General features: G+C 39.9%; 1 protein-coding gene across 1 annotated transcript in view; it reads right to left on the bottom strand.

Annotated features, from left to right (window-relative positions):
• LOC101741245 (myrosinase 1) overlaps window positions 1-25,147 on the bottom strand; it is a 39,484-nt gene that overhangs the window by 13,296 nt on the left and 1,041 nt on the right. The window contains exon 2 of the mRNA XM_004926139.5: window positions 3,019-3,122. Within this exon, the coding sequence (XP_004926196.1) occupies window positions 3,019-3,122 (104 nt within the window). The remainder of the gene's footprint in view (window positions 1-3,018; window positions 3,123-25,147) is intronic.

The raw sequence follows: 25,147 nt of genomic DNA, 5'->3' as shown, positions 1-25,147 counted from the left end.
GAGAGGCAGTGATAAGTACTTAGTTATTGCGACTTGAATGTCCAGACTATTTCATTTATCATTTTTACGACTTTAATGATCTCTCGACATTAGCGCGTGAAGGAATAACATCGTGTAATAAAAATCAAACCCGCTAAATTATAATTTGCGTAATTACTGGTGGTAAGACGTTTTGTGAGTCCGTACGGGTAGGTATCACCGCCCTGCCTATTTCTGTCGAGAAACAGTGATCTGCTTCGGTTCGAAGGGTGGGGCAGTTGTTGTACTGTAAAAATGAGCCTTAGAACTGGCGGAATTCGTTTTTTTGTTGTCTATGTACTCCGGTAACCCCTCAACACCGGGAAGGTCATGACCTCATCTATCAATAAGAAAAGCAGTAAAAAAAAACAAAATGTGTGCAATTCACACGTGGTAGAAGTGAAACCTTCCAAAATTAAAATACAATTATCCTAAACGTCTTAAGTATATGTAAAATGTTGTCATTAGTAAATAATTGTAAGGTAGCGCCCTCTGTGAATTGATATTTTAATTTCACGTATAATCCTAAATTAAAATTCACTAAAAGAGCTTTCATACACACGTTAGTATTAAAAAATCTCACAGATGGCGCTGTATTAAATAGTATGTATATTTCTGTCTCATTCTTTGCTGGCTTCATCCTATACATTTTTGTATTTGTGTCTCTTACCTGTCGTTTTTTCCGTTGCGTCCGGTTTGAAATCACAACGATTCTAAAGAAGTTTTCACTTCAAAAATTTGTACAGTCATCGGTTCTTGATACGTGTGGAAGTTTAAAGATTTCGTTACATACAAGAAAACGTACATACCAATGTAATGAAAGCGTGTTAAAAATACAAATCAAGTGTGCTTAGTGCGAGTTGTTTAACGTTCTCGATAGCGTAAAAGTTTTTTTTTTATTGCCCTTGTAGGCAGACGAGCATACGGCCCACCTGATGGTGAGTAGTTACCGTCGCCCATGGACTTCAGCAATGCCAGGGGCAAAGCCAAGCCGCTGCCTACCGCTTAATACTCTCCACAAGCCTCGTTTGAAGAAGGACATGTCATAGCGTTCGGGAAACACCGTGGAAGGGAGCTCATTCCATAGCCGGATGGTACGTGGCAAAAAGACCTCTGGAAGCGCACTGTGGATGACCGCAGTGGCTCCAGGTAGCATGGATGAACTCTACTCCGGTCGCGGGCGGTGCGATGGTAAAAACGAGATGCCGGTATTATCTCGAACAATTCCTCAGAGCACACCCCATGGAACATACGGTACAAAATACAGAGGGAACCGAAGTTCCTCCGCAGACTCAGAGGTTCCAAACGATCCGTGAGAATGGGATTATCGACAATCCGAACGGCCCTCCTCTGTATGGAGTCAAATGGAAGAAGTTGGTATTTGGGTGCCCCGGCCCAGAGATGGGAACAGTACTCCACGCGAGGCCGGACTCAAAGTTAACTCAAATTTGTATGGAGTCGGAACGTTTGCCTTCGTTTGCCGCTAGGGGCGCTGTTCCAACTGCATACAAGCTTGTACTCGGTATTTTGACATCATCGTGACAACAACTTTGTAAGCTCGAGGTCAGAGATCGCAGCTTGGAGACGGGTCTGTTTGACAGTCACTTGTGTACACAACCTCTATGACGACCTGTACTTAGAGTCCATCAGTAAGTATATGCAGTCGGCGTCGATGCGCCACTTCGATAAAGCGGCACGACACGAGAACCCTCTCATCGTGGCCGCCGGTAACTACATTCCCGATCCTGCGGAAAGAATGGAAAGCAGTCGATGTCGCCCCAAACACGTCATTTCGGATCCTCCCGATCCACTAACGGTGCTTTTAGTACCTCAAGCACCGGTCACCGTTCTCGTCGAACCCGTCGCTTGCGACGAAGGGCGCGACGAGTAAATTAGCCCTCAGACACAGCCCACTGAGTTTCTCGCCGGATCTTCTCAGTGGATCGCGTTTCCGATCCGGTGGTAGATTCTGCGAAGCTCGGCTCTTGCTAGGGTTCGTGTTAGCAACGTCGTCAGGTTTGAGCCCCGTGAGCTCACCTACTAGTTAAGGTTACGCTGATATAGCTTTCCAAGGCTATCAGCTAATGTAGGAAAAAAAATGTGTACACACGAAACACATGCGAAAAGTCTTCATCGCCTCGCCTCTTCATCGTTGCATTTCAGTAACAAAACCAAATCTGAATGTTGTCGCTTTTCAAAGAAGGTTTATTTATATATTATTTATTTACACTTTATTTCAGTTTTTTTTAAAAACCATAACACTTTGTTAGTAAGAATTACTTATAATCTATGTTAGTAACTTTAAAAATCTAACACATAACTATACTATTCTATAATATAACTATATATAAATTTGTAGGACAATGTGGGTGGTAAACTATGCAAATATTAGCTAACCAATAAAAAAAAATCAGCTGGTTAGTAATTATTTTTTATGATCTTGTTTATGATAAATGTTGGAGAGGGGGACTCCCTAACAAAACCTTATATTTTGTAGGATAAATATTTTTTCACGTTATCTAGATAATTATCTCGATAATTAACAAAGAAAAAATCGGTTAGTAATAAATATCTAAAATTCGTGAAATCAACATATTTTATCCTTGCTACCTCTAGTAAGCTACCATTTATCAACGTTACTGTAAGGAAAAAAGTTGGGCGTCTAGTCAAAAGGAAGCTACTCACGAAAAATCAGCTTGTTAGTAATAAGTGATGAAAACCGTACCAGGGATCCTGTACTACTATCATTACATACATTTTATATCAAGAAATTTGTTTTTTTTTCCTTCTAAGTGCCTGCTGCAAAGGCTATTAATCAGCAGTCCCTCGATCGATACGATTTTCAGAAGACTGTTGCCACTGTCTCTGACTCGACGCAATAACGATGCACTTCTCTTACGCAATATTGCAAAGAAGTCATCGGTGTGAGATGTAGCAAACATTGTGGATGCACTACAAAAGCGTATATTGTATCGTATACTCCTAATATTAATTACTCACCTGAAACATTCCACGCCCCTTCAATTTGGTACGCAGAAGAGGCCACACCGAACTTAAATTCTGGAGGGAAATTCAATTCGCCACAGAAACCACAAGAGATAACCCTGTAAATTAATTAATATTGATTGTTTATAAAAACTTTCAATGATAGACATTAGTGTTGTTTTAAAAAACATAAAAAATAATTAAAAAACTTTAAAAAAAATTAAAAAAATAATTAAAAAACTTTAAAAAAATTATTAAAAACTTAAAAAAAAAATTAAAAGCTTTAACATTTTTTTTTAAACTTTAAAAATAATTTAAAAAACTTAAAAAAATAATTAAAAAACATAAAAAATAAAATAAAAAAAAACAAAAAAAAAAATATAAAAAAAACAATTTTTTTTAAAAAAAAACTACGGTAACCCCTCGTTATAACCTTATTATTACCATTAACCCCCTGATAATGAGAGGTTACCGTCGCCCATGGACTTCAGGAATGCTAGGGGCCGAGTCAGGCCGCTGCCTACCGCTTAACATTCTCCACAAGCCTCGTTTGAAGAAGGACATGTCATAGCGCTCGGGAAATACTGTTTTAAGCGGATATCGAAGTCCATGGACGTTACAGTCAGATGAGTTATGCATTGATCGTGTAGAAAAAACACGTAATAAAAAACGTACAATTGTTCTATGTAATTAATTATATTTAAAATAAATCTCTCTCCAATAAAAACCGTAATTTATTAGTCATTCAATGATTTATATATAGTAATAGTTGATACGCCATCGGTGCGGTAACATAAGCGAATTTTCTAGACAATACATCGTACTTTATCGCCATTTAAATCTTTCAATCATATCATTAGCTGTCTCGATGGTGCAGTAGTTAGCGACCCTGATTGTTTCGCCGAGGGTCGTGGGTTTGACTCCCGCATCGGGCAAGCGTTGCCTGATGAACAGGTTTTTTGCTTTGGGTGGTTAAGATCTATCATCATTCTCCTGCCCTTCTCCCAGTCACCTGGGGTCGGCGCAACATGTTTTCTCCTTCCATACTCTTCTATCAAATACCATTTCTTCGCTCACTCCCCTCTTACCCATATCGTCTTTCACGCAATCCATCCATTTCTTCTTAGGTCTACCTCTTCTTCTATATCCTTCCACATTCATAATGAACACTCTCTTACCAACCACTCTGGGTGATTAACATCTATATAATATATATATATTTAAACATAGTATGTTTATCAGATTCTGGTATCAAAAACACAGGGTATCTTATATGAGTGCTGGATGACAGTACTTGATTTGTTCCCAATTATAATTAATGATATTATTATTCGATGTTCAGCTTCTCATAGTGCATTGTTGCTTAGCTACTAATATTTTCAACTTGGGTTTAATGTGACTTTAAAATAAAGTAAAGTAAGACTAAGTATAGAAAATGTTTTCGACGCTAACAGGCGATGAACTTGATGTCCACAACGCACCGGTCATCCTTCTCGTCGAACCCGTCGCATGCGACAAAGGGCTCGGCGAGTAAATTAACCCACAGACACAGCCCACTGAGTTTCTCGCCGGATCTTCTCAGTGGGTCGCGTTTCCGATCCGGTGGTAGATTCTGCGAAGCACGGCTCTTGCTAGGGTTAGTGTTAGTAACGTCGTCAGGTTTGAGCCACGTGAGCTCACCTACTAGTTCGACGAATCTAGAATAACCCCTCGAGGTTACAAGAATAGGTGGGAAAAAAAGTCGGTTGTCTGTAAAGTCGGTTTACTGACGATAGTTGAACGTCATAAGAACGACATAACGACAACGTCATAAGAAAATACTGATGGATTGGTTTCATTTTTCAGTTATCGCAATTATCGTTGCTATAAACAATTGACACCGCATTCACTTTTTACTGAACTTCATACTTGGCGAAAACATGTAAATGTATTATTGTATAGCAGCTGTCCACGCGGATGCATCGCTCACTCAAGTAGGAGAGAGACAGATGTCGAACGCTGCCAAACGCGGAGGCCGATTGTGCCTCTTTGTCGCTTGTTGCGCGCTCTTGCTTGCACTTCAAGCCTTAAATGGAACGCCTCAGAGTGAAGTAACGCCGCATGAGTCATGTTTATTCGTGCGTGCAGCCGGCTCCATCGAATTATAAGACGTTGTCACGTCAAAAACACAATGAAAACTAAAGTCGAGCTTTAGTTGTGAAAGGTGATCTTTAAAAAAAATCTTGAATTACCGGTATGAAGTTTGCAATTGCGAATGCGTTTATATAGGCATTTACTTCCTTAAGCCGCTTCGATGTATCAATAATATTAATAACATCGGTATCAATTATTTCGAGCTCAGAAGGCTGTATCAATAGTTTTTTGTTTTTGTTTAGCACGGCATTTCTAGAGCACTTCACGGGTAATGGCCGTCGTAGGCAGTTAAATTTATTGATTTTTGTTTAACTACAGTTTTTTTTAATACGCTTTTATTAGCTTTACTGGTGGTAGGACCTCTTGTGAGTCCGCACGGGTAGGTACCACCACCCTGCCTATTTCTGCCGTGAAGCAGTAATGCGTTTCGGTTTGAAGGGTGGGGCAGCCGTTGTAACTATAATTGAGACCCTTAGAACTTATATCTCAAGATGGGTGGCGCATTTACGTTGTAGATGTCTATGGGCTCCAGTAACCACTTAACACCAGGTGGGCTGTGAGCTTGTCCACTCATCAAAAAAAAGCTTCAGACGTATGTATGTAACGTAATCTTTGATTTTGAACCCCTTCAAAACGTCGGATTAACTCGAAATTTGGTATACTTATTAAGGACCCATGACAATTCAATATTTAAAAAAAAATTAGAAAAAATATATATTGAAAAAATTGAAATTCAACTAAAAAATGATAAATAAATAATAGTTTAAAAAAACTAACATTTGAATTGATTGAAATGATTTTATTGTAAAAAAAGCGTGGGGTGCATGGTGTCAGTAGTTATAAATATTTTATGAACAGATATGAGTAGAAGGGTTATTTTAATAATATCCCGAAAAGCGCCCCACGATTTTTTACAATAAAATCATTTTTTCTTACACTATTTTTAATTAAAATTTATTAAAATTTATTTTCTATTTTTTAGTTGGATTTTCTATAAAAGCGTATTTTGTTAGTTTTTTTTTAAACTATTATTTATTTATTTTGGTGTAATATTTAGGTAATTCGTTTACTGGCGTCTTATGCGTCTGTACGGGTAGGTACCACGACCATGCCTATTTATGCCGTGAAGCAGTAATGCCCTGAATGACGGCGAAGTTGCTTTACTTTAAAATTGCTGTAGCGTGCAACACTCGGTCGCACTCGGGCGTCATCGGATGCGATCGGAGTTCCCGAACGCGCAGGTGTCCCGTGACGTCATGCTATGGGATTCGCGCGCGTCGATTTAAGTTGATTGTAAAACGTATTATAATTTTAGTTTTAATTTGTGTCTTGTAGTGCCTAGCGACTTGTTTACTCTTTTTACTTTATAATAGAACATTTTACACATATTACATTATATATATTGTTTAATTGGTGTGTTTGACTTTTATGTGTTCGGAGCATAATATCCCGAGAATACGAATAAGAAACCACACTGCGATTTCATTTAAGATTTTTTTTTTATTTTTTTATTGCTTAGATGTGTGGACGAGCTCACAGCCCACCTAATGTTAAGTGGTTACTGGAGCCCATAGACATCCACAACGTAAATGCGCCACCCACCTCGAGATATAAGTTCTAAGGTCTCAGTATAGTTACAACGGCTACCCTACCCTTCGAACCGAAACGCATTAATGCTTCACGGCGGAAATGGGCGGGGTGGTGGTACCTACCCGTGTGGACTCCCAAGAGGTCCTACCACCAGTAACTACGCAAATTATAATTTTGCGGGTTTCATTTTTATTACACGATGTTATTCCTTCACCGTGGAAGTCAATCGTTAACATTTGTTGAGTACGTATTTCATTAGAAAAATTGGTAACCGCCTGCGGGATTCGAACACCGGTGCATCGCTTCATACGAATGCAACGGACGTCTTATCCTTTAGGCCGCGACGACTTCAATGGTCTATTTCGGTCTCGACTGGAATAATAGCTTCTAGCCGTGGCTATTATAGAATTGGTAAACCCCGACATAAATCTGTAGCGCTTTTTAAGACATTTATAAGAGTAATCTTAGAATCCAAGTTTCGGACAACTATATTGTGACCGTTATTGGAAGACCCCTATAGGAATTTTTACATTTTTACACTTAATGGCCGCCTGGTGTAGTGGTAAGTGACATGGTCACTATACAAAGGGGTCGCGGGTTCGAATCCCGCCAAGGGAAGATATTTTTATGATAAATATAAAATGTCTTTTCCAGGGTTATGGATGTACATTAAATATAATATGTATGTGTATAATAAAAATCTTACATTTATTTCCGTTATCTGGTACCTGTAACACAAGTTCTTTACGAACTTATCACGGGACCAGTTAACGTGGCGTGATTGTTAGTAAATCTATATATTAATACGTGAAGCAAAAACTTTGTATCCCTTTTTACGAAAATTGCACGGACGGATGAGTATTAAATTTTCCACACTTATAGAGAATATAGAGAAGAAGTGCACAATGCTAATATTTTTTTAAAAATATGCATAAAAGATACATTAAATCAATAAAGAAAACATTACACACACCACATACCATGTATTTGACGCACACACGCATGCATACTATTTAATCATATCAAACTTTTGTTCTTGACGTCTGTAGTCAAATTGAGAATAGATTAAATATTGTTTGTCTTTGTTAATATTTTTTATAGTATAGTCTTGGCGAAATTTGTGATTATAGAAGTATAAAATACAATCATAGTAGTGTACAAACTTACAATTCCAATTAATTATAGTCGAATTTCGACTACTGCGGGACCTCTAGTATTTATAATTATTTATTTGTTTATACACCCTGTGCTTAATACAAACTGCAACTTGTAAAATTTTGTTTCTTTCTTATTTTTTTTTTCGCCCTTGTAGGCAGACGAGTATACGGCCCACCTGATGGTGAGTGGTTACCGTCGCCCATGGACTTCAGCAATGCCAGGGGCAGAGCCAAGCCGCTGCCTACCGCTTTCTTATATCATGTTCCTCAGTGCTGAGGGTCGCGACTTCTACAGATCACTTTTGTTCGGACTTTGCAAATGTCATATCAAGGCGTGAAATACTATTTGGTTTAATTAATTAATTAATTTATTTATTTATGTACACACAGAAAAGAAGACATAGTACAGAGTAATAGGAAAATTATGTACAAAGGCGCTGCATATTTCTTTAAGAAATCTCTTCCAGCAGACCTGCGAGAGGATTATGAGAATAATAATTAAAAGTGATGAGTGTGTGTAGAACAAATAACACATAACTAAAATAACAAATACAACATGAGAATTATAGTAATGCACATACACATAGCAAATATTGTTAAACTTGAATACAAAACATTATAAGTAACACAGTAACACTCGTATATACGAAGAGTACAGAACCATGATCATTCGGTTGATGAGAGATAAAATTGTTTGACCTTGTATTTAAAAACATTAACATTATGATTTATTGTCATTATTATTAGGGAGTCCAACATATAAATATTAGCCTATCCATTAAGTACATGTATTTTCTACATGGATACCAAGTTTCAAGTCAATCGGATGCACGGTTCAGTAGTTATAACGGAACATCCGTAAAAACCACTGTAGATTTATATATTAGTATAGACTAGCGTCAACAGTTCGATGTTTTTAATTGAACTTCAATTATGTTTACTCCATTCAAACATGTAGCTGAAGAAGTCTTTTTTTTAAATGATATTTTTTCCAAATTTTAATCTTCAAATGGCGCTCCTGTAAAGTTGTCAATATACAAAGAAACAAAGAAATGAATAGGTACGTATAATTATTCTGGAGTCGCCCGGTTATACCGGTCGGCTGTCTGACGTCCATTCTCCTTAAGCTATATACTTAGTCTGGCCATAAATACTGTTACAATTAAAAATAAACTAAATATTACATTTGAATTTGGAATCTGTCATTTTGATATGATTGCTCATTGAGTTTTCTCGTTTTGGCGCCAATACATTGTACAATATTTTTCGATATTAAAATGGAGTGCCTCTTGGTAGGACCTCTTGTGAGTCCGCGCGGGTAGGTACCACCGCCCTGCCTATTTCTGCCGTGAAGCAGTTATGCGTTTCGGTTTGAAGGGTGGGGCAGCCGTTGTAACTATACTTGAGATCTTAGAACTTGTATCTCAAGGTGGGTGGCGCATTTACGTTGTGGATGTCTATGGGCTCCAGTAACCACTTAACACCAGGTGGGCTGTGAGATCGTCCAACCATCTAAGCAATAAAAAAAAATAAAAAAAAATAAACTATTGATGGAGCATATGGGTAGTATAGTACGCATTGGTCAATACGACTTAGTCAACTCTGCGAGTAGTTGGAATAGTCTCTTAAGCTACCAGCAATCGTTGGTAGTTTAAGGGACTTAGTAGCTGGTAGTTTAACTAAAAAAATGTCTATGACTACCGTAATAGACGCTAAAGACCCGATGTTCCCAATGTTCTTTTTTATTATCTGTACGTGCGGTACAATAGTTCATATTGTAGAAATCAGCGTAACGTAGCTTTAACAAGCTTCACTTATTCATTGAAAAGCTTGCTTCATAATAATCAATTATAGATAAGTCCGGTACTGGTGGTAGGACCTCTTGTGAGTCCGCGCGGGTAGGTACCACCGCCCTGCCTATTTCTGCCGTGAAGGAGTAATGCGTTTCGGTTTGAAGGGTGGGGCAGCCGTTTTAACTACACTGAGGTCTTAGAACTTATATCTCAAGGTGGGTGGCGCATTCACGTTGTAGATGTCCATGGGCTCCAGTAACCACTTAACACCAGGTGGGCTGTGAGCTCGTCCACCCATCTAAGTAATAAAAAAAAAATAAAAAAAACCGTAAGCATACGCAAATTTAAAAGGAAAACAAAAAATGTTTTCTTTTAAAATTGCTTTAGTAACGAATGCTTAAAATTGATTCGGAAAAATACAAAAATATGAATAATCCATTGAAATACACTGACGATATACATCATCAGTTAATTGGGTATAATGGCATACGGCTATAATAATAATAAATAATAATAATAAATAATAATAATAAATAATAATAATAAATAATAATAATAAATATTTACTAACAGTCACGCCACATTAACTGGTCCCGTGATAAGTTCGTAAAGAACTTGTGTTACAGGTACCAGATAACGGATATAAATGTAAGATTTTTATTATACACATACATATATTTAATATACATCCATAACCCTGGAAAAGACATTTATATTTATCATACAAATATCTTCCCTTGGCGGGATTCGAACCCGCGACCCCCTTGTGTAGTGACCATGTCACTTACCACTACACCAGACGGCCGTTCAAATATAGGTTGCGAGTCCAGTTTATTTGCATTTGTCTACATCTAGTTAGCAAAACAATAATTGAATCGACTGATGTGAATAAATTGATTCAAGGCAGACAGAATAATAATGTGAATGGTGTCTCGATTAATATTGTAAACGGTGCATTTCTTTTGTAATATCTTACAAATTGGATCAACAGCAAAATCAAACAGAAATGTTACACATACATTTAGAGCAATTTTTTTTTTTTTTTTTTTCCTTCCTAGTCTGGTAGCCTAGAGAGGCTATTCTTCCAGCGTAACCTTAACTAGTAGGTGAGCTCACGGGGCTCAAACCTAACGACGATGCTAACACGAACCCTAGCAAGAGTCGTGCTTCGCAGAATCTACCACCGGATCGGAAACGCGACCCACTGAGAAGATCCGGCGAGAAACTCAGTGGGCTGTGTCTGAGAGTTAATTTACTCGTCGAGCCCTTCGTCGCAAGCGACGGGTTCGACGAGAACGGTGACCGGTGCTTGAAGTACCTAGAAGCACCGTTAGTGGATCGGGAGGATCCGAGATGACGTGTTTTGGGCGACGTAGTGTTCTAAAAGAAAACACGTCCAGCGTACTCGCAATGTGAGTAGGCCAATATCCAAATATCCCATTTTTTTTTTCTTAGATGGGTGGACGAGCTCACAGCCCACCTGGTGTTAAGTGGTTACTGGAGCCCATAGACATCTACAACGTAAATGCGCCACTCACCTTGAGATATCAGTTCTAAGGTCTCAAGTATAGTTACAACGGCTGCCCCACCCTTCAAACCGAAACGCATTACTGCTTCACGGCAGAAATAGGCAGGGTGGTGGTACCTACCCGTGCGGACTCTCAAGAGGTAACCAGTAAAATGACTTCCACGGTGTTGAAATTATGTATGATAGTAAAAATTAAGTAGATACGTCATGACTTACGCGAGTGTGGTGTTCGCTCAGGCGGCTCGCATACATATAGGCACCCTCCAAACCCTACAATCGCGCATCTGCAGGCTAGCAGTCGGAGCTCCTTAGTTCGTGAGGAACGTTGACTTACACGATGACCTAGGACGTCCTTACGGATCCATCAGAACTAATAACACTTGCATTAGACACCTTCAGCTCTAATAATATCTCTAATAAATTGCTTACTATAAAGTCAATGATTATCTAGAAGATTGCACAAAGTGGGAATGAGTTGTTCGCTCCAGGCATTTCAATATTGTAGTAATTGTTACGTTATAATACTCAGTGTAAAAAATTCATATTTAAAAAAAATCTAATATTAAAAAATAAATAAATAATAATTTTATATGTAAAAAAAAAAGACATGCCCGCTGAGTTTCTTGCCAATTCTTCTCAGGACGGAGGCTAGTTCTTGTGAATTGGCGGTAGTTCTTTTGACGTTCAACAAGTATGTACTTTCATTTATGTTGAATAACATTTTTTTTGATTTGATTTGATTTGATTTGAATTGAATAGGGGCAGCTTAGGGACCCCCGGTAACCGTACGTGTAACATGATCTAAATATCCGCCCGCTGAGTTTCTGGCCGGATCTTCTCACGCGATTCCGATCCGGTAGTAGATTCATTCGTGAAGCAGCTGCTCTTGAGTTGTTAGGTCTCCTTGGGAGGCGCTCGGGCAGCTGTTGGCGAATCCCGCTCCTCCTGGTGAAACTGGAAAGGCCTCCGGGCCACCAGTAATACATCAATCATAAAAAATAATAATATTTTTTTTATTGATTACATGGGTGAACGAGTTCACAGCCCACCTGGTGTTAAGTGGTTACTGGAGCCCATAGACATCTACAACGTAAATGCGCCATCCACCTTGAGATACAAGTTCTAAGGCCTCAGTATAGTTACAACGGCTGCCCCACCCTTCAAACCGAAACGCATTACTGCTTTACGGCAGAAATAGGCAGGGCGATGGTACCTATTCGCGCGGACTCATAAGTCCTAACACCAGTAATTACGCAAATTATAATTTCAAAACAAAACCCACACTTAATGAGTAACTTCGTGGTATATTGTAAGCCCGCACGTAGAAGCATGATTCTACCTATTTCTGCCTCGAAGTACATAGTTATGCATTCGCTTTTTAAGCCTCTATATAAGAAAAGCGTCAAACAATAGTCTGATTTCTTAAAATGAGTAGTGGAATTCACGTTGTGATGTCTACGGGCGCAGGCCGTGTTTCGGTCATGAAAAAAATAAATCGGAAAATTATTTAGCTTATTCATTATACATTTTTAATCATTATTCAGAATTCAAGTATCAAGATGACTGGTGCGTTGTACGAATCAGTCCGAAGCGGCCGATACAAAAGGACTTAACATATTTTTTCATCATAATATTTTATTATATGAACTTCTGTAACAACATCCAGATGTTTGAGTCTGATCAAACAAAGATTTTTTTGACGTAATTACCCACCGTCGGGGTTTGACTATTACATCATACTTGATTTATGATTCATTTCTGTATACGTTTAAAATTCTGTTGTTTTAGAATTGAACACTTTTATTTCTAAATATAAATAAATAAATATAAATATTTTACTAACAATCACGCCACGTTAACTGGTCCCGTGATAAGTTCGTAAAGAACTTGTGTTACAGGTACCAGATAACGGAAATAAATGTAAGATTTTTATTATACACATACATATATTTAACATACATCCATAACCCTGGAAAAGACATTTCATCATCATCAACAGCCCACAGTCGTCCACTGCTGGACATAGGCCTCTCCCAATCCACACCACTGAGCCCGGTCTGCGGCTCTCCTCATCCACTTCTTGCCGGCCACCGTGCGGAGGTCATCGCACCATCTAGCCAAGGGGCGTCCCACGTTACGTCTTCCGCTGCGCGGTCTCCACTCGAGAACCCGTCTGCTCCAGCGATCGTCAGTCCTACGGCATATATGGCCAGCCCACTGCCACTTCAGCTTGCTGACTCTTTGAGCTATGTCGATGACTTTAGTTCTCTGTCGAATAATCTCATTCCGGATTTTATCCTTCAGAGAAACTCCGAGCATGACTCTTTCCATGGCTCGCTGATCGACTTTGAGCTGACGGACCAACCGTACTGTGAGTGTCCACGTTTCGGCTCCGTAAGTCATTACCTGTAGGACGCACTGGTTAAAAACTTTCGTTTTCAGGCACTGTGGGATGTGCGATGAAAAGTTTCCACGCAGTTTGCCGAACGCCGCCCAGCCCAGTTTATATTTATCAAATAAATATCTTCCCTTTGCGGGATTCGAACCCGCGACCCCCTTGTGTAGTGACCATGTCACTTACCACTACACCAGACGGCCGTTAAAGTTCCGTTCTAAGAATTCGTTTCAGCGGTGTTTTTTCTTTAAATGTTAAGTGAATATTTTTTGCGTTGACAACTATTATTTGATCGGCTATTTTTTTTTTCTGTGCTCTAGTATTATAAATTTAGTGTAAATATCTACACTTAATTACTGTATTATTTCCCGGAATGCACTTATTCAGCCACATACATAAAAATCTTGTTTGTTTTTTTGTCGAACGTTATCTCGATTTGGCAATCACTATAGCAGTTTTGCATCGATAAACGAATGAACTAAATTCATGAATAAGGATCCAGTTCGCACTTGGTCACTATTTAAAGGCGTATCAAAAATCTAAACTCCACGTCGACAACGCCAATGCTTTTTCTAATAACCTGTTTAACTCTAATCATAACGTTTATTTTCGTTCGACACTGAACGATCACACGTCCGGGACTCTATTCTGTTTCAAATCTCTAGCCTGTATGTTTTGATTATTTTAATTTTTTCATTAAAACAAAGAAGTATACATATTCTATATGTATATCTATACTTCTATACTATAATCTATACTAATATTATAAAGAGGAAAGATTTGTTTGTTTGTTTGTTTCGAATAGGCTCCGAAACTACTGGACCGATTTGAAAAATTATTTTTCCATTAGAAGCCGACATTGTCCCTGATGAACATAGGCTACTTTTTTTTTAATTTTTTTTTTTTTTTTTGGTTTCATGTATGTTTTAATGTTCCGAAGTGAAGCGAGGGCGGGTCGCTAGTATTTAATATACACGTACTCGACCGGTGGATGTAAGCGTGAAGCGTAATTGAAAAACGCCACAATACAACCTATGACGTAAACTTCACGCCTGATGTTTTGTTCGAAAAACTTTTATGAACATACAATTGTCGTAATTCAATGTAAAAGGAAATATTATAAAAAAAGTAATTAAACAATGACGATATATCTATATATTAATACGTGAAGCAAAAACTTTGTATCCCTTTTTACGAAAATTGCGCGGACGGAGGACGTATGAAATTTTCCACACTTATAGAGAATATAGAGAAGAAGTGCACAATGCTAATAATTTTTTTTAAATAATGCATAAAAGATACATTAAATCAATAAAGAAAACATTACACACACTACATACCATGTATATGACGCACACACGCATGCATACTATTTATTGTCAAACTTTTGTGCTTGACGTCTGTTGTCAAATTGAGAATAAATTGAATATTGTTTGTCTTTGTTAATATTTTTTATAGTGTAGTCTTGGCGAAATTTGTGATTATAAAAGTATATGTCGACGCACCACTCTAATTATATGGAAAAATAATTAATCAATCAAGATTAATTCCTAATTTAACATGCGGCGTAATTATAGATTGTAATTATCACACGTGTAGTAAATATATTTCAGACTGATTGTTAATTTAAGCAAAATGCAATGTTATGGTTTGCTGTCACTTGGGCAGCAAACGATAACGTTGCATTTACCATTCGTCTTCAGAGGAATGTTTAATCATTTGCTAAATTCATTTCTTGATTTTTAAGCGACGTCTACTTGTTTAACACGATGTTTGGTTAAGATTAATGTTTTAAGGAACTCTGCCAGATTTTGTAATACGCGGAAACGATACCACGTGATTACGTTTGTAAGGATAGATTCAACTTTAGATTTAGTTAGTGACCTAAATTAGTTGTTTAAATTAATTTGTGATTTAACTATCAAGTTTGGAAAATTTAGAGTGAGTTTGCGTTTTAATAATTTGTGAATTTGAAGTAATTTCCGTCTTGACAAGAGGGAGCCACCGAACTATCAAGTTTGGAAAATGTAGTGAGTTTGCGTTTTAATAATTTGTGAATTTGAAGTAATTTCCGACTTGACAAGAGGGAGCCACCGTTTTTGTTTTCGGGGTGGCGGCTTGTAATCAAGACGGAAAGACTTTCTTTCTGTGCTGCGCCTCGGCTGCGACCAGACGCTCTGTGAGTACATACTGTTGCATTATTTTAAGGTTATTTTTAAGTGTGTATATAAGTGCTAGGCGAAGTGTTGTAATTAAATAGTGTTAAACTATAATTTGGTTTCGTTTGCGATGAGTGAGCCTTGTGATGGAGTTGGTGGCGTCAGTTTATCTGACGTCACCTTTTCCAAAAATTCTCCGGAGGTCGGTGCGCCGTCATCAGAAGTGGGATCACCTCCCACTTCTGCTCGCCCTTCTGGCTCGGTTAACAAAAATATGAACACTTCTGTTGATGGGGTGCCGGCTGATTTTTTCACTCAGATGTTGCAAATGATGAAACACGTGTCGGATCGTATGACGTCGCAATCAGATATTTCAAAAGTGAGAATAAATGACGTGTTTTTGCCGTCATACGATCCAGACGCTAATGTTGGGGTTAGAGAATGGTGTCAACATGTGACCACAGCTATGGAAACTTACAACCTGAGCGATTATGAAGTCCGGATGAAGGCTGGTAGTTTGCTTAAGGGTCGCGCAAGGTTGTGGGTTGACAATTGGCTGGTGTCCACCACCACGTGGCAAGAATTGCGTGATGTTTTAATTTCGACTTTTGAACCGGAAAACCGATATTCACGCGATGTTGTGCGTTTTAGAGAACATACTTACGATAATTCTAAAGACATCGCTCAGTTCTTATCACAAGCTTGGGTTTTATGGAGACGTATTACTAAAGATAAGTTGTCGAATGATGACGCGGTTGAGGCTGTTATCGGTTGCATTGGGGATGAGCGCCTGAGAATCGAACTGTTAAATGCGCGAGCTACGTCTGTCCCAGAACTTATTTCAGTGGCCTCATCTATAAAAAGTGTTAAACGTCCTCATCCCAATGCATCGATACCGCATCAGAGTGTCGCAAAGCGCCCACGTTTTGATAAGACACCGAGCTTTTGCCAAATCTGTAAAAGGTCGGGTCACGATACGCGTGATTGCCGATACCGCGACAAACCTGAAGGCCCTCAGCCGCGACAACAGGATGGTAAAACTACTCCTCCAGGTGTTGGTAGACCGACATGTACGTTTTGTTCAAGGTTGGGTCATACTTATCAAACGTGTTACAAGCGAGAACGTGCAGTTGTTTCTAATGTCAATTGTGTGGGGACGTCAAAATTAAATGCGATGCCAGTTGTTATAGGAGGTTTCAAAATTAATGCGATTTTTGATAGTGGAGCCGAATGTTCAGTCATTCGTGAATCTGTAGCTGCAAAGTTGCCGGGAAAACGCGTTGATAGGGTTAGCTATTTGAAAGCTCTCGGTCAATTTACGGTTGTCTCGCTTTCAACATTAACAACAGTTTGCATAGTCGACAACTTGCGCGTAGAACTAGAGTTTCACGTCGTTTCCGATATTGAAGTGAGCTCTGATATTTTGATAGGCATTAATTTGATAGAAAATACGAACCTAAGCGTTGTTGTAAATTCACGAGGTGCAATGCTGGTTCATCAACCGATCATTTACCACATGCGATCTCAAAGCCCAAAATTTGGCAAATTAGATTGTGACTTAACCAATGACAATCAGATTAGCGAGTTAAAAATATTGTTGAACAAGTTCGAACACTTGTTTATTCATGGCTACCCGCATACGCGAGTTAATACGGGTGAGCTAGAGATTCGATTAAAGGACGAAAGTAAGACAGTGGAGCGTAGGCCCTATCGGCTTAGTCCAGTTGAACGGGAAAAAGTTCGCGATATCGTTAACGAATTGCTTGAGCATAAAATAATTCGGGAAAGTAAATCTCCTTTTGCAAGCCCAATAATTATAGTTAAAAAGAAAAACGGCAAAGATCGTATGTGTGTAGACTACCGAGAGTTAAATAGGAATACCGTCAGGGACCATTATCCCTTACCGATAATCTCAGACCAAATAGACCAACTGGCCGGGGGTATTTATTTCACCACAATTGACATGGCAGCTGGGTTTCATCAGATACCTATTTCGGAGGGATCAATTGAAAAGACTGCTTTTGTAACTCCCGATGGTTTATATGAATACCTAACTATGCCATTTGGACTTTGCAACGCAGTGTCAGTCTACCAGCGCTGCATTAATAGGGCTCTCGCTCACCTCACGAGCTCACCAGACCAAGTGTGCCAGGTCTATGTCGATGATGTGCTCTCAAAGTGTAAAGATTTTGATCAGGGCTTATCCCATATTGAACGAATATTGATTGCTCTACAAGAAGCTGGCTTTTCTATTAACGTTGATAAAACCGCCTTCTTTAAACGCTCCATCGAGTACTTGGGCAATATAATTGCCGACGGGCAGGTCAGCCCTAGCCCAAGAAAGGTGGAGGCTTTAACGAAGGCACCAATCCCGAAAACTGTCAAACAAGTTAGACAATTCAATGGCCTGGCTGGATATTTCAGACGTTTCATTCCCAACTTCTCGCGAGTTATGGCGCCTTTATATGAACTCACTAAGAACGATACGACATGGGAATGGAACGAAAGGCATGACGAAGCTAGGGATTATATTGTCAAACATCTGTCTACTGCGCCTACCCTTACGCTATTCCAGGAAGACGCACCCATCGAACTCTACACGGACGCCAGCAGCATCGGCTACGGGGCAGTGTTAGTGCAGACATTCGCGGGTCGCCAACATCCAGTCGCGTACATGAGCCAGCGCACCACCGACGCCGAGAGCCGCTACCACTCTTACGAACTTGAAACGTTGGCGGTCGTAAGAGCAATTAAGCATTTTCGGCATTACCTCTACGGCCGAAAATTCAAGGTGATAACCGACTGTAATGCTCTCAAGGCCTCCAAAAACAAAAAGGACTTGCTTCCGCGAATCCATCGGTGGTGGGCGTTTTTGCAAAACTACGAATTCGAGGTGGAGTATAGGAAAGGTGAGCGATTACAGCACGCAGACTTTTTCAGTAGAAACCCTTGCAGCGAGATGTCAGTTAACGTTATGACTCGAGATATGGAATGGCTGCAGATTGAGCAGCACCGCGACGACGTGCTACGCCCAATGATGGAGAGTATAACATCTGGCGATTCCATCGAAGGCTATGTCATGGAAGATGGCATACTTAAGAAAATGCTCACAGATCCTATACTCGGCATACATAAACCAATTGTAGTGCCTAAGTCTTTCCAGTGGAGCTTGATAAACTCCTTCCACGTGACACTGCAGCACCCAGGATGGGAGAAAACTCTGCAGAAGCTACGAGAAACGTACTGGTTTGACAAGATGAACTCGGCTGTTAGACGTTTTGTAGACAATTGTGTTATATGTAGAACCTCGAAAGGACCATCTGGTTCTATACAAGCGCAGCTCCATCCGATCCAGAAACCCACGGCAGCGTTCCAGGTCATTCATATGGACATCACAGGAAAATTGGGTACGAGGAACTCCGAAGGACAAAATGAGTACGTAATTGTTGCTATTGACGCATTCACGAAATACATATTACTGAGCTATTCCAATGACAAGAGCCCGAGCAGTACACTCGCGGCACTCAAGCGTGTCATTCACCTGTTTGGCACCCCGGTACAAGTGGTGGTTGATGGCGGTCGGGAGTTTCTCGGCGAGTTCAAAGTCTACACTGACCGCATAGGGATTGACGTGCATTCAACTGCGCCAGGAACAAGCCGAGCAAACGGACAGGTCGAAAGGGTCATGGGCACATTGAAAAATGCCCTTACCATGATCAAAAACTACAGTACTCAAGACTGGCAGACGGCGCTGGAAGCTTTACAGCTCGCTTTCAACTGCACGCCACATCGAGTGACAGGAGTAGCTCCGCTCACTCTCCTGACCCGCCGACAACATTGCATACCGCCAGAGTTACTAAGGTTGGTGAATATTGAGAACGAATGCATAGATTTTGATCTGCTCGAGCAACACGTACGACAGAAAATGATTGATGCGGCGCAATACAACAAGCAACGCTTCGACAGAGGCAAGGCGAAATTGCGCCCATTTCAACGAGGCGACTACGTACTCGTCAAGAACAATCCTCGTAACCAGACATCCCTCGACCTCAAATACAGTGAGCCATATGAAGTATGCAGAATCCTGGACAACGATCGGTACATCATCAAGCGAGTGACCGGCAGAGGGCGCCCTCGTAAAGTCGCCCACGACCAGTTGCGCCGAGCGCCCCAGCCCGGCGAGCAGGACACCGTGTCGACGGACAGTGTAGAGGACCCCGAGCGACAACCGGCGAGCGTGCCGGCCGACGAGACTGAAACAGATGCCACATCTCGGCCCCAGCCCCTGCCGTCTACCTCGCGAGCTGCCCAGGCCTTGGATGCTTAATGGTTAGTTTTATATTTCTTACTGCTATCCTGATAGTTACTTAAAATGTTTACCAATTTATGAGAAAGCCAATATCAACATCAGCAGTATAAGATCCAGCCGTTGGCCTATGTCTTTGTTGACGGGTCGACCATTATTAAAAGTAAGCCTGTACATTACCCCTATCCTATTTTCCTTCCTTGAACCAATTTCAGAGCCCCTGTGGACCACGGTCAAAACAAATAAGGCCTAGGCCACAGCATCGTCCTTCCTACATCCTTTAGAGCCCCTGTGGACCACGGCGTACGAGACCGCTCAGCGCCACAGCATCATTCCCATGTGAGCTCTTCATTACGCTATTTATTTTCAGAGCCTCTGTGGACCACGGTCATAAATATAAGGCCCAGGCCACAGCATCGACCTTCCTAATCCTTTAGAGCCCCTGTGGACCACGGCGTACGAGACCGCTCAGCACCACAGCATCAAAACCCTCATAAGCCTAAATAAAAGGCAAGTAAAAAAAAAAAAAAAAAAACATTACTTTTCAGAACCTCTGGGGACCACGGTCAAAATGATTGACTATGACTGTTGCTAACTTTGACCGACTTAGGCCTAGGCCCCAGCATCGTCCTAGTTCCCACTTCCATTAGAGCCCCTGTGGACCACGGCGTTCGAGACCGCTCAGCGCCACAGCATCAATCCTATCTACGAGAAATCAAATCGTGCAATTATGCGTGGAGCATTTGTATCGATATATCTACGAGTACATAAATCGTGCGAGTAAGCGTGGAGCATTACAAGCACTTCAATATCATCGCTCACCTTCCATGTACAGCATTCCTATACTTATAACAATTTTGTATAAAGCCTCTCAATCTTTATTCTGTGCTTTTCATCTTACTATTTAACATACTTGTGTGTATGAACTTTATGGTACAAAAGCTAGCTGATAACTAGGATTGTTGAAATCGGTTATCAAAGAAAAATAGTACGACAATTTTATTATCATTACAGTAGTGACGTTGTTTCATTTTGAAAAGCGCCAGCCACAAACAAGTTGTCAGCTAGTGTACCGGTGGACGGATACCTAGCTCAAAGAAATTACTTTTCATTTTCAGACCCGCGACTGGTGCAGAGCACGCACACTGTCTCGCAGAATGGCCGTGTCGACGCACCACTCTAATTATATGGAAAAATAATTAATCAATCAAGATTAATTCCTAATTTAACATGCGGCGTAATTATAGATTGTAATTATCACACGTGTAGTAAATATATTTCAGACTGATTGTTAATTTAAGCAAAATGCAATGTTATGGTTTGCTGTCACTTGGGCAGCAAACGATAACGTTGCATTTACCATTCGTCTTCAGAGGAATGTTTAATCATTTGCTAAATTCATTTCTTGATTTTTAAGCGACGTCTACTTGTTTAACACGATGTTTGGTTAAGATTAATGTTTTAAGGAACTCTGCCAGATTTTGTAATACGCGGAAACGATACCACGTGATTACGTTTGTAAGGATAGATTCAACTTTAGATTTAGTTAGTGACCTAAATTAGTTGTTTAAATTAATTTGTGATTTAACTATCAAGTTTGGAAAATTTAGAGTGAGTTTGCGTTTTAATAATTTGTGAATTTGAAGTAATTTCCGTCTTGACAAGAGGGAGCCACCGAACTATCAAGTTTGGAAAATGTAGTGAGTTTGCGTTTTAATAATTTGTGAATTTGAAGTAATTTCCGACTTGACAAGAGGGAGCCACCGTTTTTGTTTTCGGGGTGGCGGCTTGTAATCAAGACGGAAAGACTTTCTTTCTGTGCTGCGCCTCGGCTGCGACCAGACGCTCTGTGAGTACATACTGTTGCATTATTTTAAGGTTATTTTTAAGTGTGTATATAAGTGCTAGGCGAAGTGTTGTAATTAAATAGTGTTAAACTATAATTTGGTTTCGTTTGCGATGAGTGAGCCTTGTGATGGAGTTGGTGGCGTCAGTTTATCTGACGTCACCTTTTCCAAAAATTCTCCGGAGGTCGGTGCGCCGTCATATAAAATACAATCACATTAATTATAGTCGATTTTCGACTACTGCGGGACCTCTAGTTAATATAAAAGCTTGTGGATTATGAAAATAATGTATTTTTAGACTTTTCGAACGTCACAGTTTTTTTTTTTTTTTTATAAATACAACTGCATCTATCTTTCAAGTGTCTCTCTAATGACGGCCGATGAAAAGTAATACACGCTTTTTACAAATACATTTCTTGCTATGGTTAAAAGCGACTGATGGCATGCATATATGACTTAACAGTATTGGCGGCCAAATTTAGACAAAATTAATTTGTAAAATAACTGTGGCTTCGCGATCACGCTCGAAGTCGTCGTGGCTTAAAGAATAAGACGTCCGGTGCATTCGTATCTAGCGATGCACCGGTGTTCGAATCCCGCAGGCGGGTACCAATTTTTCTAATGAAATACGTACCGAGGAAATGTTCACGATTGACTTCCACGGTGAAGGAATAACATCGTGTAATAGAAATCAAACCCGCAAAAAATTATAATTTGCGTAATTACTGGTGGTAGGACCTCTTATGAGTCCGCACGGGTAGGTACCACCGCCTATTTCTGCCGTGAAGCAGTAATGCGTTTCGGTTTGAAGGGTAGGGCAGCCGTTGTAACTATACTGAGATCTTAGAACTTATATCTCAAGGTGGGTGGCGCATTGACGTTGTAAATGTCTATGGGCTCCAGTAACCACTTAACACCAGGTGGGCTGTGAGCTCGTCTACCCATCTAAGCAATAAAAAAAATAAAAAAAGATCAGGTAGTCGTTTTTTTTATGACGGATATAGATCGTTTGGTTGAAAAAGAAATACAATCGGTTCGAACAGTAGCAGATTTAATGATTACTCTCAACGAAGCGTGGCAATATAAATAGAAAGCTATTAAGCTTAAAAAAAGCATAAGAAATAGCAAAGAATTCTTCATGGATCCCAAAATTTTAATTGATCTAAATTGTAATACCGTCTCCTGGCGCCAGTCGTAGTTCGTAAATTAACAATTTTTTTTCTTTACTTTTCGGTTGGCACAAAATTCGAAAAGTAATTTCCATTTTTTTATTGTAGTATTGTGGGTGAGGTTGTGGCGGGTAGCCATCATACAACGCAAGATAATTGACAGATGCCTGAATCTCGCTTACGACATATATACAAGCGCATATATACAAATTCCGAACTACAACATAGGGACCGTCGGTCTATCGAGCAATGTCACCCACTCGGTGGAAGATCTTTCCTTTCGTCGTATATTCCCAAACTGGTGACCTGCGACGAGATGTGAACACGCAACCTTCTGATTCATCATCAGCGCATCAAGAACTTCGGCTACCACAATCCTCACATTCTCGCAGATAAAAGCACGTCATTGACAGTCGTCCCACAGCAAGCCAGCATCGCAGCCTCAACAGGACCATCGCAGCCGACTCACCGCGCTTCCTGATCCTACGGCACGCAACTTCACTGCCTGCAGGTTCTGCAGGGGCGTTGCGCGGCGTAACTGCGGTCACCCGACCGAAATTGTACATGAATTTACAACAACAAAACAATTGTCCGATACATCAGTCCCCGTGGATAGCCACGTCCGAACCAGTGCCCGTCGATCATTGAGAGAAAAAGGTTTGGTGGGGTATTAGCTATGAAGGAGTGACTGAGCCATACTTTTGTGAAAAAGGTATCAAAACACCGGCACAAGTGTATCAAGATACCATTCTTGAGAACGTAGTGAAGCCCCTTAATAACACCATGCATTCCAGCAAGACTCGGCGCCAGGTCATAAAGATCGGTCTACGCAGTCTTGGTTGGAAACGAACGTTTCGGACTTCATCAGAGCTGAAGACTGGCCGTCGTCTAGGCCTGATCTTAATCCGCGGGATTATGATTTATGGTCAGTTTTAGAGAGTACGGCTTGCTCTAAATGTCATGATAATTTGGAGTCCCTAAAACAATCCGTACGATTGGCAGTGAAAATTTTTCCTATGGAAAGAGTGCGTGCTTCTATTGATAACTGGCCTCAACGTTTAAAGGACTATATTGCAGCCAATGGAGACCACTTCGAATAAGATTTTTATACTTTAATTGTTTTATATTTATGTATTAAACTAACACACTGTAAAAGTAATAAATGTTATTTGCAATAGAATTTTTCCTTTGTCTCAGTTATTATGGCAAGACTAGGTATATTCGTATGCATGTAGTAAAAATCGGTTATTTTAATATCACAAACAGATACTCCAATTTTATTTATATGTATAGATTATTTCGGACGTTTTGGATAAAGCTTACAGCTTTTTGAGGTCACGGACGACTCAGACGTTCAATGCTGGCCTGGATTGCTGACGTCCACGAGCCATGCTGACTTACCATCAAATAAGCCGTATACTCCTCTGACTGTTTAATAGTATCAACATTGATTGGTTGTTCTTTTTACAGATATGCATATGCATGTAGTAAAAAGCGGTTATATCAATATTACAAACAGACTCTCCAATTTTATTTATATGTATAGGTTGCTAGCGGCCCGCTCCGGTTCCGCTCGGGTCTTTAACAAAAATTTCAACGATATTCGACGTTGATTATTTTTTTAAATAAAAGAACACTTACTGCGGCATAGCTATAATAGTTAGACATATGCTGTCGCGACACTTTTTGTAATTAATAACGTGTTCTACAAAGTCGTAGTACATTATTTTATTCTATCATCAATAGTTTTCTCAGGGCACGCGATGTAAATATATTTGAGGTAATTTTTTTACACCTTGTGTTACATTATTGCAGTTTTAGTAAGGATCCCTTTTTTTTTTTAAAAAAAGATTATAGCCTATTAGGAGTGGGTGATATAAATCGTATCTAGATTCAATATCTATATATCGCAGCAATATCGTTGAATCCGATATCGCCCCGCACGAAATCTATATATCGATATCAGCCGATACACGATATTGCTCGATGTGATGCGCATCGGCATATCGTACCGATTCGTGAATATCAGCAATATTCGTTTGGTTCGTATCGAATCGGCCAGAGTGA

This window comes from Bombyx mori, chromosome 20, assembly GCF_030269925.1.
Source record: "Bombyx mori chromosome 20, ASM3026992v2".
In the NCBI taxonomy this organism is placed as follows: domain Eukaryota; kingdom Metazoa; phylum Arthropoda; class Insecta; order Lepidoptera; family Bombycidae; genus Bombyx; species Bombyx mori.
Note: the sequence above shows the minus strand (reverse complement) of the source record. Positions and strands in the feature narration are given on the sequence as shown.